Source organism: Chiloscyllium punctatum, chromosome 22 (assembly GCF_047496795.1).
Source record: "Chiloscyllium punctatum isolate Juve2018m chromosome 22, sChiPun1.3, whole genome shotgun sequence".
NCBI classification, from domain to species: Eukaryota; Metazoa; Chordata; class Chondrichthyes; order Orectolobiformes; family Hemiscylliidae; genus Chiloscyllium; species Chiloscyllium punctatum.
The window spans coordinates 15,844,541-15,867,033 of record NC_092760.1 but is presented as its reverse complement, the minus strand read 5'-3'; the positions used below and the strand labels follow the sequence as shown (position 1 = coordinate 15,867,033).

At 47.7% G+C, this 22,493-nt stretch overlaps 1 protein-coding gene across 4 annotated transcripts in view; it reads right to left on the bottom strand.

Annotated features, from left to right (window-relative positions):
* Nucleotides 1–242: 242 nt before the first annotated feature.
* The window catches only part of LOC140493428 (tumor protein p53-inducible protein 11-like), a 111,680-nt gene continuing 89,429 nt past the window's right edge, over nucleotides 243–22,493 (bottom strand). For all 4 annotated transcript variants that reach the window (XM_072591852.1, XM_072591854.1, XM_072591853.1 and 1 more), the window contains one exon: nucleotides 243–640. In XM_072591852.1, coding sequence (XP_072447953.1) covers nucleotides 507–640 — 134 coding nt within the window. In that variant the 3' untranslated portion in view covers nucleotides 243–506. The remainder of the gene's footprint in view (nucleotides 641–22,493) is intronic.

Genomic DNA, 22,493 nt, shown 5'->3' with positions numbered 1-22,493 from the left:
GTTACACTGGCAGTTTAAAATGGAATTTACTTTTCTTATTATTTGTAGTTCATCAGTATTTGAATGATGTTGGTTTTAGTTGGTTTCTTACAAGAAAAGCATTAAAATATGAAATTGCGCCTGTCACTTTTCTTTTGGATGGAGTTATGAACAATGTTCTCTCTTGAATACATTCCCACTCTCCACAGGGACCGTTACCATACCTGCTGTCGCATCCATCAGGAAACAATCCACACTAGATGTCACGGAAACTTATTTATTGATTATTCTTGAGGTAACAAATCCAATATTGTGATGCTGCTGCTGCACATGCACAGGGACAGGATACAACATAATCTTCGGAATACAACACACCTGGAAAGGCTAATGTCCGACCAAGAAACATGGAATGCAGGTTACGAAATACACTTCAGGAGGAGAGTCACTCGTTCCCAGTCGCACGCCTTGCAGTCATCCACTGACCAGCCCAATCCCATTGCATGGAACAGCCTGGCTAGGCACACTCCTCACATCTTCCGGGGCTTTCGGCCAACTTGGTAATAGAAATAGATACTGATGAGGATGAAGAGAGCTCGGCTGAACTGCAGCAGGCTTGCTCCCTGGGGTAGTGCTCCCTTTTCAATCAACAGGGCGGATGTAACTGGAAGAGAATAAAAACTTTCATTGGCAAGAGGAAACTGAACGAACCTCTGGACTGGCAGTAACAGTTATTAATCGCTACTTCACAAATTCGAAGGAGAGCCTTACAAAATCACGTATACACTTAAAAACGAGAGCAAATCCCACTGACAATGGTCCAGTGTTACACAGGCGCAGAATATCTCACTGACAATGGTTCAGGGTTACACACACAGAGAATGTCTCACTGACAATGGGTCAGTGTTACACACACGGGGAATGTCTCACTGACAATGGTTCAGTGTTACACACACGGGGAATGTCTCACTGACAATGGTTCAGGGTTACACACACAGAGAATGTCTCACTGAAAATGGTTCAGTGTTACACACACGGGGAATGTCTCACTGACAATGGTTCAGTGTTACACACACGGGGAATGTCTCACTGACAATGGTTCAGGGTTACACACACAGAGAATGTCTCACTGACAATGGGTCAGTGTTACACACACGGGCAATGTCTCACTGACAATGGTTCAGTGTTACACACACGGGGAATGTCTCACTGACAATGGGTCAGTGTTACACACACGGGCAATGTCTCACTGACAATGGTTCAGGGTTACACACACAGAGAATGTCTCACTGACAATGGGTCAGTGTTACACACACGGGGAATGTCTCACTGACAATGGTTCAGTGTTACACACACAGGGAATGTCTCACTGACAATGGTTCAGTGTTATACACACAGGGAATGTCTAACTGACAATGGTTCAGGGTTACACACACAGGGAATGTCTCACTGACAATGGGTCAGTGTTACACACACGGGGAATGTCTCACTGACAATGGTCCAGTGTTACACAGGCGCAGAATATCTCACTGACAATGGTTCAGTGTTACACACACAGAGAATGTCTCACTGACAATGGGTCAGTGTTACACACACGGGGAATGTCTCACTGACAATGGTTCAGTGTTACACACACGGGGAATGTCTCACTGACAATGGTTCAGGGTTACACACACAGAGAATGTTTCACTGACAATGGGTCAGTGTTACACACACGGGGAATGTCTCACTGACAATGGTTCAGTGTTACACACACAGGGAATGTCTCACTGACAATGGTTCAGTGTTATACACACAGGGAATGTCTAACTGACAATGGTTCAGGGTTACACACACAGGGAATGTCTCACTGACAATGGGTCAGTGTTACACACACGGGGAATGTCTCACTGACAATGGTTCAGTGTTACACACACGGGGAATGTCTCACTAACAATGGTTCAGTGTTACACATACGGGGAATGTCTCACTGACAATGGTTCAGTATTACACACGCAGAGAGTATCTCACTGACAATGGTTCAGTGTTACACACACGGGGAATGTCTCACTGACAATGGTTCAGGGTTACACACACGGGGAATGTCTCACTGACAATGGGTCAGTGTTACACACACAGGGAATGTCTCACTGACAATGGTTCAGTGTTATACACACAGGGAATGTCTCACTGACAATGGTTCAGTGTTACACACACGGGGAATGTCTCACTAACAATGGTTCAGTGTTACACATACGGGGAATGTCTCACTGACAATGGTTCCGTATTACACACGCAGAGAGTATCTCACTGACAATGGTTCAGTGTTACACACACGGGGAATGTCTCACTGACAATGGTTCAGTGTTACACACACAGGGAATGTCTCACTGACAATGGGTCAGTGTTACACACACAGGGAATGTCTCACTGACAATGGGTCAGTGTTACACACACGGGGAATGTCTCACTGACAATGGTTCAGTGTTACACACACGGGGAATGTCTCACTAACAATGGTTCAGTGTTACACATACGGGGAATGTCTCACTGACAATGGTTCAGTATTACACACGCAGAGAGTATCTCACTGACAATGGTTCAGTGTTACACACACGGGGAATGTCTCACTGACAATGGTTCAGTGTTACACACACAGGGAATGTCTCACTGACAATGGTTCAGGGTTACACACACGGGGAATGTCTCACTGACAATGGGTCAGTGTTACACACACAGGGAATGTCTCACTGACAATGGGTCAGTGTTACACACACGGGGAATGTCTCACTGACAATGGTTCAGTGTTACACACACGGGGAATGTCTCACTAACAATGGTTCAGTGTTACACATACGGGAAATGTCTCACTGACAATGGTTCAGTATTACACACGCAGAGAGTATCTCACTGACAATGGTTCAGTGTTACACACACGGGGAATGTCTCACTGACAATGGTTCAGGGTTACACACACGGGGAATGTCTCACTGACAATGGGTCAGTGTTACACACACAGGGAATGTCTCACTGACAATGGTTCAGTGTTATACACACAGGGAATGTCTAACTGACAATGGTTCAGGGTTACACACACAGGGAATGTCTCACTGACAATGGGTCAGTGTTACACACACGGGGAATGTCTCACTGACAATGGTTCAGTGTTACACACACGGGGAATGTCTCACTAACAATGGTTCAGTGTTACACATACGGGGAATGTCTCACTGACAATGGTTCAGTATTACACACGCAGAGAGTATCTCACTGACAATGGTTCAGTGTTACACACACGGGGAATGTCTCACTGACAATGGTTCAGTGTTACACACACAGGGAATGTCTCACTGACAATGGTTCAGGGTTACACACACGGGGAATGTCTCACTGACAATGGGTCAGTGTTACACACACAGGGAATGTCTCACTGACAATGGTTCAGTGTTACACACATGGGGAATGTCTCACCGACAATGGTTCAGTGTTACACACAGGGGGAATGTCTCACTGACAATGGTTCAGTGTTGCACACACGGGGAATGTCTCACTGACAATGGTTCAGTGTTACACACACGGGGAATGTCTCAGTGACAATGGTTCACGGTTACACACTCGGGGAATGTCTCACTGACAATGGGTCAGTGTTACACACATGGGGAATGTCTCACTGACAATGGTTCAGTGTTACACACACGGGGAATGTTTCTCTGACAATGGTTCAGTATTACACACATGGGGAATGTCTCACTGACAATGGTTCAGTGTTACACACACAGGGAATGTCTCACTGACAATGGGTCAGTGTTACACACATGGGGAATGTCTCACTGACAATGGTTCAGTGTTACACACACGGGGAATGTTTCTCTGACAATGGTTCAGTATTACACACATGGGGAATGTATCACTGACAATGGTTCAGGGTTACACACATGGGGAATGTCTCACTGACAATGGTTCAGTATTAGACACACGGGGAGTGTCTCACTGACAGTGGTTCAGGGTTACACACACAGGGAATGTCTCACTGACAATGGTTCAGGGTTACACACACGGGGAATGTCTCACTGACAATGGTTCAGTGTTACACACACGGGGAATGTCTCAGTGACAATGGTTCAGTATTACACACAAAGAGAATGTCTCATTGACAATGGTTCAGTGTTACACACGCAGAGAGTATCTCACTGACAATGGTTCAGTGTTATACACACGGGGAATGTCTCACTGACAATGGTTCAGGGTTACACACAGAGGGAATGTCCCACTGACAGTGGTTCAGTGTTACACACACGGGGAATGTCGCACTGACAATGGGTCAGTGTTACACACACGGGGAATCTCTCACTGACAATGGTTCAGTGTTACACACACGGGGAATGTCTCACTGACAATGGTTCAGCTTTACACACACAGGGAATGTCTCACTGACATTGGTTCAGTGTTACACACACAGGGAATGTCTCACTGACAATGGTTCAGTGTTACACACACAGGGAATGTCTCACTGATAATGGTTCAGTGTTACACACACAGGGAATGTCTCACTGACAATGGATCATTGTTACACACACGGGGAGTGTCTCACTGACAATGGGTCAGTGTTACACACACGGGGAATGTCTCACTGACAATGGTTCAGTGTTACACACACAGGGAATGACCCACAGACAGTGGTTCAGGGTTACACACACAGGGAATGTCCCACTGACAGTGGTTCAGGGTTACACACACAGGGAATGTCTCACTGACAATGGTTCAGTGTTACACACACGTGGAATGTCTCACTGACAATGGATGGTTCAGTGTTACGCACACGAGGAATGTCTCACTGACAATGGTTCAGTGTTACACACACGGGGAATGTCTCACTGACAATGGTTCAGTGTTACACACACGGGGAGTGTCTCACTGACAATGGATGGTTCAGTGTTACGCACACGAGGAATGTCTCACTGACAATGGTTCAGTGTTACACACACGGGGAATGTCTCACTGACAATGGTTCAGTGTTACACACACGGGGAATCTCTCACTGACAATGGATCCGTTCAGTGTTACACACACGGGGAATGTCTCACTGACAATGGTTCAGTGATACACACACGGGGAATGTCTCACTGACAATGGTTCAGTGTTACACACACGGGGAATGTCTCACTGACAATGGTTCAGTGTTACACACACAGGGAATGTCTCACTGACAAAGGTTCAGTGTTATACACACAGGGAATGTCTAACTGACAATGGTTCAGTGTTACACACGCGGGGAATGTCTCACCGACAATGGTTCAGTGTTACACACACGGGGAATGTCTCACTGACAATGGTTCAGTGTTACACACACGGGGAATGTCTCACTGACAATGGTTCAGCGTTACACACACAGGGAATGTCTCACTGACAATGGTTCACTGTTACACACGCGGGGAATGTCTCACTGACAATGGTTCAGTGTTACACACGCGGGGAATGTCTCACCGACAATGGTTCAGTGTTACACACACGGGGAATGTCTCACTGACAATGGTTCAGTGTTACACACACGGGGAATGTCTCACCGACAATGCTTCAGTGTTACACACACGGGGAATGTCTCACTGACAGTGGTTCAGTGTTACACACACGGGGAATGTCTCACTGACAGTGGTTCCGTGTTACACACACAGGGAATGTCTCACTAACAATGGTTCAGTGTTACACACACGGGGAATGTCTCACTGACAATGGTTCAGCGTTACACACACAGGGAATGTCTCACTGACAATGGTTCAGTGTTACACACGCGGGGAATGTCTCACTGACAATGGTTCAGTGTTACACACACGGGGAATGTCTCACTGACAATGGTTCAGCGTTACACACACAGGGAATGTCTCACTGACAATGGTTCAGTGTTACACACACGGGGAATGTCTCACTGACAATGGTTCAGTGTTACACACGCGGGGAATGTCTCACCGACAATGGTTCAGTGTTACACACACGGGGAATGTCTCACTGACAATGGTTCAGTGTTACACACACGGGGAATGTCTCACCGACAATGCTTCAGTGTTACACACACGGGGAATGTCTCACTGACAGTGGTTCAGTGTTACACACACGGGGAATGTCTCACTGACAGTGGTTCCGTGTTACACACACAGGGAATGTCTCACTAACAATGGTTCAGGGTTACACACACGGGGAATGTCTCACCGACAATGCTTCAGTGTTACACACACGGGGTGTGTCTCACTGACAGTGGTTCAGTGTTACACACACGGGAAATGTCTCACTGACAATGGTTCAGTGTTACACACACGGGGAATGTCTCACTGACAATGGGTCAGTGTTACACACGCGGGGTGTGTCTCACTGACAATGGTTCAGTGTTACACACATGGGGAATGTCTCACTGACAATGGTTCTGTGTTACACACACGGGGAATGTCTCACTGACAATGGTTCAGTGTTATACACACAGGGAATGTCTCACTGACAATGGTTCAGTGTTACACACACGGGGAATGTCTCACTGACAATGGTTCAGTGTTACACACTCGGGGAATGTCTCACTGACAATGGTTCAGTGTTACACACACGGGGAATGTCTCACTGACAATGGTTCAGTGTTACACACACGGGGAATGTCTCACTGACAATGGTTCAGTGTTACACACACGGGGAATGTCTCCCTGACAATGGTTCAGTGTTACACACACGGAGAATGTCTCACTGACAATGGTTCAGTGTTACACACGCGGGGAATGTCTCTCTGACAATGGTTCAGTGTTACACACGCGGGGAATGTCTCACTGACAATGGTTCAGTGTTACACACACGGGGTGTGTCTCACTGACAATGGTTCAGTGTTACACAAACAGGGAATGTCTCACAGACAATGGTTCAGTGTTACACACACGGGGAGTGTCTCACTGACAGTGGTTCAGTGTTACACACACAGGGAATGTCTCACTGACAGTGGTTCAGGGTTATACACACGGGGAATGTCTCACTGACAATGGTTCAGTGTTACACACACGGGGAATGTCTCACTGACAATGGTTCAGTGTTATACACACAGGGAATGTCTCACTGACAATGGTTCAGGGTTACACACACAGGGAATGTCTCACTGACAATGGTTCAGTGTTATACACACGGGGAATGTCTCACTGACAATGGTTCAGTGTTACACACACGGGGAATGTCTCACTGACAATGGTTCAGTGTTATACACACAGGGAATGTCTCACTGAGAATGGGTCAGTGTTACACACACGGGGAGTGTCCCACTGACAATGGTTCAGTGTTATACACACGGGGCATGTCTCTCTGACAATGGTTCAGCGTTACACACACAGGGAATGTCTCACTGACAATGGTTCAGTGTTATACACACGGGGCATGTCTCTCTGACAATGGCTCAGTGTTACACACACAGGGAATGTCTCACTGAAAATGGTTCAGGGTAAAACACACGGGGAATGTCTCTCTGACAATGGTTCAGTGTTACACACACAGGGAATGTCTCACTGACAATGGTTCAGTGTTACACACACGGGGAATGTCTCACTGACAATGGGTCAGTGTTACACACACGGGGAATGTCTCACTGACAATGGTTCAGTGTTACACACACAGGGAATGTCTCACTGACAATGGTTCAGTGTTACACACACGGGGAATGTCTCACTGACAATGGGTCCGTGTTACACACACGGGGAATGTCTCACTGACAATGGTTCAGTGTTACACACACGGGGTGTGTCTCACTGACAATGCTTCAGTGTTACACACACGGGGAATGTCTCACTGACAATGGTTCAGTGTTACACACACGGGGAATGTCTCACTGACAATGCTTCAGTGTTATACACACGGGGCATGTCTCTCTGACAATGGTTCAGTGTTACACACTCGGGGAATGTCTCACTGACAGTGGTTCAGTGTTACACACTCGGGGAATGTCTCACTGACAGTGGTTCAGTGTTACACACACGGGGAATGTCTCACTGACAGTGGTTCAGTGTTACACACATGGGGAATGTCTCACTGACAGTGGTTCAGTGTTACACACACGGGGAATGTCTCACTGACAGTGGTTCAGTGTTACACACACACAGGGAATGTCTCACTGACAATGGTTCAGGGTTACACACACAGAGAATGTCTCACTGACAATGGTTCAGTGTTACACACACGGGGGAATGTCTCACTGACAATGGTTCAGTGTTACACACACGGGGAATGTCTCACTGACAATGGTTCAGTGTTACACACACGGAGAATGTCTCACTGACAATGGTTCATTGTTACACACACAGGGAATGTCTCACTGACAATGGGTCAGTGTTACACACACGGGGAATGTCTCACTGACAATGGTTCAGTGTTACACACACGGGGAATGTCTCACTGACAATGGTTCAGTGTTACACACGGGGAATGCCTCACTGACAATGGGTCAGTGTTACACACACGGGGAATGTCTCACTGACAATGGTTCAGTGTTACACACACAGGGAATGTCTCACTGACAATGGTTCAGTGTTACACACACGGGGAATGTCTCACTGACAATGGGTCCGTGTTACACACACGGGGAATGTCTCACTGACAATGGTTCAGTGTTATACACACGGGGCATGTCTCTCTGACAATGGTTCAGCGTTACACACACAGGGAATATCTCACTGACAATGGTTCAGTGTTATACACACGGGGCATGTCTCTCTGACAATGGCTCAGTGTTACACACACAGGGAATGTCTCACTGACAATGGTTCAGTGTTACACACACGGGGTGTGTCTCACTGACAATGGTTCAGTGTTACACAAACAGGGAATGTCTCACAGACAATGGTTCAGTGTTACACACACGGGGAGTGTCTCACTGACAGTGGTTCAGTGTTACACACACAGGGAATGTCTCACTGACAGTGGTTCAGGGTTATACACACGGGGAATGTCTCACTGACAATGGTTCAGTGTTACACACACGGGGAATGTCTCACTGACAATGGTTCAGTGTTATACACACAGGGAATGTCTCACTGACAATGGTTCAGGGTTACACACACAGGGAATGTCTCACTGACAATGGTTCAGTGTTATACACACGGGGAACGTCTCACTGACAATGGTTCAGTGTTACACACACGGGGAATGTCTCACTGACAATGGTTCAGTGTTATACACACAGGGAATGTCTCACTGAGAATGGGTCAGTGTTACACACACGGGGAGTGTCCCACTGACAATGGTTCAGTGTTATACACACGGGGCATGTCTCTCTGACAATGGTTCAGCGTTACACACACAGGGAATGTCTCACTGACAATGGTTCAGTGTTATACACACGGGGCATGTCTCTCTGACAATGGCTCAGTGTTACACACACAGGGAATGTCTCACTGAAAATGGTTCAGGTTTATACACACGGGGAATGTCTCTCTGACAATGGTTCAGTGTTACACACACAGGGAATGTCTCACTGACAATGGTTCAGTGTTACACACACGGGGAATGTCTCACTGACAATGGGTCAGTGTTACACACACGGGGAATGTCTCACTGACAATGGTTCAGTGTTACACACACAGGGAATGTCTCACTGACAATGGTTCAGTGTTACACACACGGGGAATGTCTCACTGACAATGGGTCCGTGTTACACACACGGGGAATGTCTCACTGACAATGGTTCAGTGTTACACACACGGGGTGTGTCTCACTGACAATGCTTCAGTGTTACACACACGGGGAATGTCTCACTGACAATGGTTCAGTGTTACACACACGGGGAATGTCTCACTGACAATGCTTCAGTGTTATACACACGGGGCATGTCTCTCTGACAATGGTTCAGTGTTACACACTCGGGGAATGTCTCACTGACAGTGGTTCAGTGTTACACACACGGGGAATGTCTCACTGACAGTGGTTCAGTGTTACACACATGGGGAATGTCTCACTGACAGTGGTTCAGTGTTACACACACGGGGAATGTCTCACTGACAGTGGTTCAGTGTTACACACACACAGGGAATGTCTCACTGACAATGGTTCAGGGTTACACACACAGAGAATGTCTCACTGACAATGGTTCAGTGTTACACACACGGGGGAATGTCTCACTGACAATGGTTCAGTGTTACACACACGGGGAATGTCTCACTGACAATGGTTCAGTGTTACACACACGGAGAATGTCTCACTGACAATGGTTCATTGTTACACACACAGGGAATGTCTCACTGACAATGGGTCAGTGTTACACACACGGGGAATGTCTCACTGACAATGGTTCAGTGTTACACACACGGGGAATGTCTCACTGACAATGGTTCAGTGTTACACACGGGGAATGCCTCACTGACAATGGGTCAGTGTTACACACACGGGGAATGTCTCACTGACAATGGTTCAGTGTTACACACACAGGGAATATCTCACTGACAATGGTTCAGTGTTACACACACGGGGAATGTCTCACTGACAATGGGTCCGTGTTACACACACGGGGAATGTCTCACTGACAATGGTTCAGTGTTATACACACGGGGCATGTCTCTCTGACAATGGTTCAGCGTTACACACACAGGGAATATCTCACTGACAATGGTTCAGTGTTATACACACGGGGCATGTCTCTCTGACAATGGCTCAGTGTTACACACACAGGGAATGTCTCACTGAAAATGGTTCAGGGTTATACACACGGGGAATGTCTCTCTGACAATGGTTCAGTGTTACACACACAGGGAATGTCTCACTGACAATGGTTCAGTGTTACACACACGGGGAATGTCTCACTGACAATGGTTCAGTGTTACACACGGGGAATGTCTCACTGACAATGGGTCAGTGTTACACACACGGGGAATGTCTCACTGACAATGGTTCAGTGTTACACACACAGGGAATGTCTCACTGACAATGGTTCAGTGTTACACACACGGGGAATGTCTCACTGACAATGGGTCCGTGTTACACACACGGGGAATGTCTCACTGACAATGGTTCAGTGTTACACACACGGGGTGTGTCTCACTGACAATGCTTCAGTGTTACACACACGGGGAATGTCTCACTGACAATGGGTCAGTGTTACACACACGGGGAATGTCTCACTGACAATGCTTCAGTGTTATACACACGGGGCATGTCTCTCTGACAATGGTTCAGTGTTACACACTCGGGGAATGTCTCACTGACAGTGGTTCAGTGTTACACACACGGGGAATGTCTCACTGACAGTGGTTCAGTGTTACACACATGGGGAATGTCTCACTGACAGTGGTTCAGTGTTACACACACGGGGAATGTCTCACTGACAGTGGTTCAGTGTTACACACACACAGGGAATGTCTCACTGACAATGGTTCAGGGTTACACACACAGAGAATGTCTCACTGACAATGGTTCAGTGTTACACACACGGGGGAATGTCTCACTGACAATGGTTCAGTGTTACACACACGGGGAATGTCTCACTGACAATGGTTCAGTGTTACACACACGGAGAATGTCTCACTGACAATGGTTCATTGTTACACACACAGGGAATGTCTCACTGACAATGGTTCAGTGTTACACACACGGGGAATGTCTCACTGACAATGGTTCAGTGTTACACACACGGGGAATGTCTCACTGACAATGGTTCAGTGTTACACACGGGGAATGTCTCACTGACAATGGGTCAGTGTTACACACACGGGGAATGTCTCACTGACAATGGTTCAGTGTTACACACACAGGGAATGTCTCACTGACAATGGTTCAGTGTTACACACACGGGGAATGTCTCACTGACAATGGGTCCGTGTTACACACACGGGGAATGTCTCACTGACAATGGTTCAGTGTTACACACACGGGGTGTGTCTCACTGACAATGCTTCAGTGTTACACACACGGGGAATGTCTCACTGACAATGGTTCAGTGTTACACACACGGGGAATGTCTCACTGACAATGCTTCAGTGTTATACACACGGGGCATGTCTCTCTGACAATGGTTCAGTGTTACACACTCGGGGAATGTCTCACTGACAGTGGTTCAGTGTTACACACACGGGGAATGTCTCACTGACAGTGGTTCAGTGTTACACACATGGGGAATGTCTCACTGACAGTGGTTCAGTGTTACACACACGGGGAATGTCTCACTGACAGTGGTTCAGTGTTACACACACACAGGGAATGTCTCACTGACAATGGTTCAGGGTTACACACACAGAGAATGTCTCACTGACAATGGTTCAGTGTTACACACACGGGGGAATGTCTCACTGACAATGGTTCAGTGTTACACACACGGGGAATGTCTCACTGACAATGGTTCAGTGTTACACACACGGAGAATGTCTCACTGACAATGGTTCAGCTTTACACACACAGGGAATGTCTCACTGACATTGGTTCAGTGTTACACACACAGGGAATGTCTCACTGACAATGGTTCAGTGTTACACACACAGGGAATGTCTCACTGATAATGGTTCAGTGTTACACACACAGGGAATGTCTCACTGACAATGGATCATTGTTACACACACGGGGAGTGTCTCACTGACAATGGGTCAGTGTTACACACACGGGGAATGTCTCACTGACAATGGTTCAGTGTTACACACACAGGGAATGACCCACAGACAGTGGTTCAGGGTTACACACACAGGGAATGTCCCACTGACAGTGGTTCAGGGTTACACACACAGGGAATGTCTCACTGACAATGGTTCAGTGTTACACACACGTGGAATGTCTCACTGACAATGGATGGTTCAGTGTTACGCACACGAGGAATGTCTCACTGACAATGGTTCAGTGTTACACACACGGGGAATGTCTCACTGACAATGGTTCAGTGTTACACACACGGGGAGTGTCTCACTGACAATGGATGGTTCAGTGTTACGCACACGAGGAATGTCTCACTGACAATGGTTCAGTGTTACACACACGGGGAATGTCTCACTGACAATGGTTCAGTGTTACACACACGGGGAATCTCTCACTGACAATGGATCCGTTCAGTGTTACACACACGGGGAATGTCTCACTGACAATGGTTCAGTGATACACACACGGGGAATGTCTCACTGACAATGGTTCAGTGTTACACACACGGGGAATGTCTCACTGACAATGGTTCAGGGTTACACACACAGGGAATGTCTCACTGACAATGGTTCTGTGTTACACACGTGGAGAGTATATCACTGACAATGGTTCAGTGTTACACACGCGGGGAATGTCTCACCGACAATGGTTCAGTGTTACACACACGGGGAATGTCTCACTGACAATGGTTCAGTGTTACACACACGGGGAATGTCTCACTGACAATGGTTCAGCGTTACACACACAGGGAATGTCTCACTGACAATGGTTCAGTGTTACACACGCGGGGAATGTCTCACTGACAATGGTTCAGTGTTACACACGCGGGGAATGTATCACCGACAATGGTTCAGTGTTACACACACGGGGAATGTCTCACTGACAATGGTTCAGTGTTACACACACGGGGAATGTCTCACCGACAATGCTTCAGTGTTACACACACGGGGAATGTCTCACTGACAGTGGTTCAGTGTTACACACACGGGGAATGTCTCACTGACAGTGGTTCCGTGTTACACACACAGGGAATGTCTCACTAACAATGGTTCAGTGTTACACACACGGGGAATGTCTCACTGACAATGGTTCAGCGTTACACACACAGGGAATGTCTCACTGACAATGGTTCAGTGTTACACACGCGGGGAATGTCTCACTGACAATGGTTCAGTGTTACACACACGGGGAATGCCTCACTGACAATGGTTCAGCGTTACACACACAGGGAATGTCTCACTGACAATGGTTCAGTGTTACACATGCGGGGAATGTCTCACTGACAATGGTTCAGTGTTACACACGCGGGGAATGTCTCACCGACAATGGTTCAGTGTTACACACACGGGGAATGTCTCACTGACAATGGTTCAGTGTTACACACACGGGGAATGTCTCACCGACAATGCTTCAGTGTTACACACACGGGGAATGTCTCACTGACAGTGGTTCAGTGTTACACACACGGGGAATGTCTCACTGACAGTGGTTCCGTGTTACACACACAGGGAATGTCTCACTAACAATGGTTCAGGGTTACACACACGGGGAATGTCTCACCGACAATGCTTCAGTGTTACACACACGGGGTGTGTCTCACTGACAGTGGTTCAGTGTTACACACACGGGAAATGTCTCACTGACAATGGTTCAGTGTTACACACACGGGGAATGTCTCACTGACAATGGGTCAGTGTTACACACGCGGGGTGTGTCTCACTGACAATGGTTCAGTGTTACACACATGGGGAATGTCTCACTGACAATGGTTCTGTGTTACACACACGGGGAATGTCTCACAGACAATGGTTCAGTGTTATACACACGGGGAATGTCTCACTGACAATGGTTCAGTGTTACACACACGGGGAATGTCTCACTGACAATGGTTCAGTGTTACACACTCGGGGAATGTCTCACTGACAATGGTTCAGTGTTACACACACGGGGAATGTCTCACTGACAATGGTTCAGTGTTACACATGCGGGGAATGTCTCACTGACAATGGTTCAGTGTTACACACACGGGGAATGTCTCCCTGACAATGGTTCAGTGTTACACACACGGAGAATGTCTCACTGACAATGGTTCAGTGTTACACACGCGGGGAATGTCTCTCTGACAATGGTTCAGTGTTACACACGCGGGGAATGTCTCACTGACAATGGTTCAGGGTTACATACACGGGGAATATCTCACTGACAATGGTTCAGTGTTACACACACGGGGAATGTCTCACTGACAATGGTTCAGTGTTACACACACGGGGTGTGTCTCACTGACAATGCTTCAGTGTTACACACACGGGGAATGTCTCACTGACAATGGTTCAGTGTTACACACACGGGGTGTGTCTCACTGACAATGGTTCAGTGTTACACAAACAGGGAATGTCTCACAGACAATGGTTCAGTGTTACACACACGGGGATTGTCTCACTGACAATGGTTCAGTGTTACACACACGGGGAGTGTCTCACTGACAGTGGTTCAGTGTTACACACACAGGGAATGTCTCACTGACAGTGGTTCAGGGTTATACACACGGGGAATGTCTCACTGACAATGGTTCAGTGTTACACACACGGGGAATGTCTCACTGACAATGGTTCAGTGTTATACACACAGGGAATGTCTCACTGACAATGGTTCAGGGTTACACACACAGGGAATGTCTCACTGACAATGGTTCAGTGTTATACACACGGGGAATGTCTCACTGACAATGGTTCAGTGTTACACACACGGGGAATGTCTCACTGACAATGGTTCAGTGTTATACACACAGGGAATGTCTCACTGAGAATGGGTCAGTGTTACACACACGGGGAGTGTCCCACTGACAATGGTTCAGTGTTATACACACGGGGCATGTCTCTCTGACAATGGTTCAGCGTTACACACACAGGGAATGTCTCACTGACAATGGTTCAGTGTTATACACACGGGGCATGTCTCTCTGACAATGGCTCAGTGTTACACACACAGGGAATGTCTCACTGAAAATGGTTCAGGGTTATACACACGGGGAATGTCTCTCTGACAATGGTTCAGTGTTACACACACAGGGAATGTCTCACTGACAATGGTTCAGTGTTACACACACGGGGAATGTCTCACTGACAATGGGTCAGTGTTACACACACGGGGAATGTCTCACTGACAATGGTTCAGTGTTACACACACAGGGAATGTCTCACTGACAATGGTTCAGTGTTACACACACGGGGAATGTCTCACTGACAATGGGTCCGTGTTACACACACGGGGAATGTCTCACTGACAATGGTTCAGTGTTACACACACGGGGTGTGTCTCACTGACAATGCTTCAGTGTTACACACACGGGGAATGTCTCACTGACAATGGTTCAGTGTTACACACACGGGGAATGTCTCACTGACAATGCTTCAGTGTTATACACACGGGGCATGTCTCTCTGACAATGGTTCAGTGTTACACACTCGGGGAATGTCTCACTGACAGTGGTTCAGTGTTACACACACGGGGAATGTCTCACTGACAGTGGTTCAGTGTTACACACATGGGGAATGTCTCACTGACAGTGGTTCAGTGTTACACACACGGGGAATGTCTCACTGACAGTGGTTCAGTGTTACACACACACAGGGAATGTCTCACTGACAATGGTTCAGGGTTACACACACAGAGAATGTCTCACTGACAATGGTTCAGTGTTACACACACGGGGGAATGTCTCACTGACAATGGTTCAGTGTTACACACACGGGGAATGTCTCACTGACAATGGTTCAGTGTTACACACACGGAGAATGTCTCACTGACAATGGTTCATTGTTACACACACAGGGAATGTCTCACTGACAATGGGTCAGTGTTACACACACGGGGAATGTCTCACTGACAATGGTTCAGTGTTACACACACGGGGAATGTCTCACTGACAATGGTTCAGTGTTACACACGGGGAATGCCTCACTTACAATGGGTCAGTGTTACACACACGGGGAATGTCTCACTGACAATGGTTCAGTGTTACACACACAGGGAATGTCTCACTGACAATGGTTCAGTGTTACACACACGGGGAATGTCTCACTGACAATGGGTCCGTGTTACACACACGGGGAATGTCTCACTGACAATGGTTCAGTGTTATACACACGGGGCATGTCTCTCTGACAATGGTTCAGCGTTACACACACAGGGAATGTCTCACTGACAATGGTTCAGTGTTATACACACGGGGCATGTCTCTCTGACAATGGCTCAGTGTTACACACACAGGGAATGTCTCACTGAAAATGGTTCAGGGTTATACACACGGGGAATGTCTGACAATGGTTCAGTGTTACACACACAGGGAATGTCTCACTGACAATGGTTCAGTGTTACACACACGGGGAATGTCTCACTGACAATGGTTCAGTGTTACACACGGGGAATGTCTCACTGACAATGGGTCAGTGTTACACACACGGGGAATGTCTCACTGACAATGGTTCAGTGTTACACACACAGGGAATGTCTCACTGACAATGGTTCAGTGTTACACACACGGGGAATGTCTCACTGACAATGGGTCCGTGTTACACACACGGGGAATGTCTCACTGACAATGGTTCAGTGTTACACACACGGGGTGTGTCTCACTGACAATGCTTCAGTGTTACACACACGGGGAATGTCTCACTGACAATGGGTCAGTGTTACACACACGGGGAATGTCTCACTGACAATGCTTCAGTGTTATACACACGGGGCATGTCTCTCTGACAATGGTTCAGTGTTACACACTCGGGGAATGTCTCACTGACAGTGGTTCAGTGTTACACACACGGGGAATGTCTCACTGACAGTGGTTCAGTGTTACACACATGGGGAATGTCTCACTGACAGTGGTTCAGTGTTACACACACGGGGAATGTCTCACTGACAGTGGTTCAGTGTTACACACACACAGGGAATGTCTCACAGACAATGGTTCAGGGTTACACACACAGAGAATGTCTCACTGACAATGGTTCAGTGTTACACACACGGGGGAATGTCTCACTGACAATGGTTCAGTGTTACACACACGGGGAATGTCTCACTGACAATGGTTCAGTGTTACACACACGGAGAATGTCTCACTGACAATGGTTCATTGTTACACACACAGGGAATGTCTCACTGACAATGGTTCAGTGTTACACACACGGGGAATGTCTCACTGACAATGGTTCAGTGTTACACACACGGGGAATGTCTCACTGACAATGGTTCAGTGTTACACACGGGGAATGTCTCACTGACAATGGGTCAGTGTTACACACACGGGGAATGTCTCACTGACAATGGTTCAGTGTTACACACACAGGGAATGTCTCACTGACAATGGTTCAGTGTTACACACACGGGGAATGTCTCACTGACAATGGGTCCGTGTTACACACACGGGGAATGTCTCACTGACAATGGTTCAGTGTTACACACACGGGGTGTGTCTCACTGACAATGCTTCAGTGTTACACACACGGGGAATGTCTCACTGACAATGGTTCAGTGTTACACACACGGGGAATGTCTCACTGACAATGCTTCAGTGTTATACACACGGGGCATGTCTCTCTGACAATGGTTCAGTGTTACACACTCGGGGAATGTCTCACTGACAGTGGTTCAGTGTTACACACACGGGGAATGTCTCACTGACAGTGGTTCAGTGTTACACACATGGGGAATGTCTCACTGACAGTGGTTCAGTGTTACACACACGGGGAATGTCTCACTGACAGTGGTTCAGTGTTACACACACACAGGGAATGTCTCACTGACAATGGTTCAGGGTTACACACACAGAGAATGTCTCACTGACAATGGTTCAGTGTTACACACACGGGGGAATGTCTCACTGACAATGGTTCAGTGTTACACACACGGGGAATGTCTCACTGACAATGGTTCAGTGTTACACACACGGAGAATGTCTCACTGACAATGGTTCATTGTTACACACACGGGGAATGTCTCACCGACAATGGTTCAGTGTTACACACACAGGGAATGTCTCACTGACAATGGTTCAGTGTTACACACACGGGGAATGTCTCACTGACAATGGTTCAGTGTTACACACATGGGGAATGTCTCACCGACAATGGTTCAGTGTTACACACACGGGGAATGTCTCACTGACAATGGTTCAGTGTTACACACTCGGGGAATGTCTCACTGACAATGGTTCACGGTTACACACACGGGGAATGTCTCACTGACAATGGTTCAGTGTTACACACTCGGGGAATGTCTCACTGACAATGGTTCACGGTTACACACACGGGGAATGTCTCACTGACAATGGTTCAGTGTTACACACTCCAGAATGTGTGATGGGTTGTAATGTGCCAGAAGTTATTCAGTAGGCACCTGTTTTGTGACAGCCATGACTTTGCGTTCTGTCTCACTGAGTGTGATAAGCAGGTTAGTGATTGGGCTCTGATCGCAGTATGATAGCACAGGTGAGACAGTAAGGGGTCTAACGCTGGGGCAGATTTTCAAATGCGGTTGGGCCTGGAAACAAGCTTGGAGTGATTGCTCCCATTGGGTGTCACCCGAATCTAGAACATAATGCGACTTTCTAACAGAGGGTGTGAGGTTGGTGGATAACCCTGCAGAACGGTGGCACAGTGGTTAGCACTGCTGACTCACAGCGCCAGAGACCCAGGTTCAATTCCCGCCTCAGGCGACTCTCTGTGTGGAGTTTGCACATTCTCCCCGTGTCTGTGTGGGCTTCCTCCGGGTGCTCCGGTTTCCTCTCACAATCCAAAAATGTGCAGGTCAGGTGAATCGGCCATGCTAAATTACCCATAGTGTTAGGTGAAGGGGTAAATGTAGGGGAATGTGTTTGGGGGGGTTGCGCTTCGGTGGGTCGGTGTGGACTTGTTGGGCCAAAGGGCCTGTTTCCACACTGTAAGCAATCTAATCTAATCTCTTTTGTGTTGATCACTGAGGGAAATAATGGGTTGATACACACACACACACACATACCTCAGTGAGAATTTAGAGTTAGTCATGATCAGGGACACAGATCCCCCATGACATGCTGGTCAACTCATTTACAAGTGGCATCATACAGCAGTGGCATGGAGTGGGCATCACTGTCCTGAGAGAGGTTGGTATTCCTCACCAGGGAGAAAATACACTTTTCTCTTCTGTTTGAAAGTGGTGTCCCCTTATTTGTAAACTCGGAGCCCAATGCTTGCTGAGCTGGTCTATGATGTTGTACTGTATGTTCCGGAAGAGGTGCAAGGCTGGAGGATAAGCTCCAGTAGTGCTGTAGATAATAAAGAGCAGCTTCACAAATTCTACCTTCACTGAGACATGTGTCTGAGTAAACTGAAACAGTGATGCTGGCCACACGGTGAGTTTGATTTGCAGTGTGCTGGCTGGTAACGTAGACATCAGTCACTCAGAGTTTGGTACCACCTTCCGACTCACTCACAGCAGCTCACAAACTGCCTGCCCACACTCCCTAGACCACCACTGCCACCTGGTGGTCACTCTTCACCACTGCCACAGCATGAGCTGATTCTATTCCATTCCAGACCTCACTTGGCTCAAACAGATTTCGTCTCTCTTGCATTCTGCGCAGCAGACATCTCTCTACTCTCAAAGCCTGGGATCAGCTTCCGAAGAGTGTTTTTCTGCATGACCTCCTGGCCTTGCAAGATTCTTCAGTTTGCACAGTGCCGAGTGTCAGCTGTATGACCGCAGCAGGTCGGTGCTCCCACACTGGGAGCTGTCGCCAATGCTGTTCCTTTGGCCCCTGGAGCAGAAAGAGTTAACGAAGGAGACCGAGTCACCCACTGACCAACCAAGCCCTGCTCCTGGAGGAAGCCCCGAGTATAGACACCAAGCTCCAGGGAAATTGCGTTGGCATTGTTACGCACACAGAGATTCCCGGGATAATTTCCCACAGGATGAGGATGGACCGATTCCTCATTAGCTCCACACTTTATGATAACTGCAGATGTCTGCCCACAATCTGGCCAAGTGCCAGAGGGGAGGAACAAACAGTATGGGCACTAGGACCCTGAGGAGGAGGGAACAGGACAGGCAGGAGAGCCCTGAGGAGGAGGGTACAGGACAAACAGTAGGGCTCTGAGGAGGAGGGAACGGGATAGGCAGGAGAACCCTGAAGAGGAGGGACAAGAATAGGCAGTAGGGTCCTGAGGTGGGAACAGGGCAGGCAGTAGGACCCTGAGGAGGAGGGAACAGGACAGACAGTAGGACCCTGAGGGGGAGGGAACAGGACAGACATTAGGACCCTGAGGGGGAGGGAACAGGACAGACAGTAGGGCCCTGAGGATGACGGGCAAAAGGTGGGGTAGTAGGCCTGAATGTTGAGCACCACTTGGAGGAAGCAATGAGGATGATTGAGGTACATAGCATACTCTTGAGTGGGGGATTTCAATATCCACCAGTAAGAGTGGAAAACTGCCCAAGCATGTCCTTCACATAAAGAGCAGGACGAATCCAACCCGGCCAATTACCGCCCCATCAGTCTATCTCCATCATCAGTAAGGTGATGGATGGTGTAACCAACAGTGCTATTAAGCAGCACCTGCTCAGTAACAACCTGCTCAGTGACGCCCAGTTTGGGTTCCACACGGCCACTCAGCTCCTGACCTCATTACAGCCTTGGGTCAAACATGGACAAAAGAGCTGAATTCCAGAGGGTGAGGTAAGAGTGACAGCCCTTGAGATCAAGGCTGCGTTCGCCCGGGTGTGGCATCAAGGAGCCCGAGCAAAACTGGAATCAATGGGTATTAGGGGGCAAACTCTTACAGTCACATTGGAAGATGGTCATGGTTGCTGGAGGTCAATCAGCTCAGCTCCAGAACATTTCTGCAGGAGTTCCTCAGGGTAGGGTCCTAGGCCTAACCACCTTTAGCTGCTTCATCAATGAGCTTCCCTCCATCATAAAGTCAGAAATGGGGTTGTTCACCGATGACTGCACAATGTTCAGCACCATTCGTGACTCCTCAGATATTGAAGCAGTTAAATGTAACAAGATCTGGACAATATCCTCGCTTGGACTGATAAGTGGCAAGTAACATTCACACCAGACAAATGCTACGCAATGCCCATCACCAATAAGAGACAATCTAACCACCATCCCTTCACATCCTGGGGTTTACCATTGACCAGAAACAGAACAGGGCTAGACATGTAAATACTGTGGCTACAAGAGCTGGTCAGAGGTTAGGAATACTGCAGCGAGTAACTCACCTATTGACTCCCCAAAGCCTATCCACTATCCCCAAGGCACAATTCAGGAGTTTGATAGAATACTCCTCAAGGTTCTTAGGACATTTGACAGGGTCAATGCAGGGAGTTTGTTTCTCCTTATGGGAGAGTCCAGGACGAAAGGACGTCATCTCAGAATAAGGAATCACTCAGTTAGGACAGAAGGAAGAGGAATTTTCTTCTCTTGGACCATAGTCAATCTGTGAAATTGATAGTGGACTATATTGGGACAAGGTAGGTCAAGGCTGAGATAGACAGATGTTTCTTCGGTGAAGGGAATCAAGGATAACAGGAAAAAGGTAGGGAAGTGGAACTGGGGATGATCACATCATCCATAATCTCGTTGATTGATGGAGCAGACTCAATGGGCTGAATAGTCTACTTCGGCTTGATGTCTTACGGTCTTTTGTCACTTCTCTGGATGGGTACAGCTCCAAAAACACTCAGGAGGCTCGACACCATCCAGATCAAACCACATCCACAAGCATCCACTCCCTCCACCATTGACGCTCACTCGCAGCAGTGTATACTACCCACAAGGTGCCTGGCAAAAATTCACCAAAGGTCCTCAGGCAGCACCTTCCAAACCCATGACTACTTCCATCCGCAAGGACAAGGGCAGCACATACATGGGAACACCA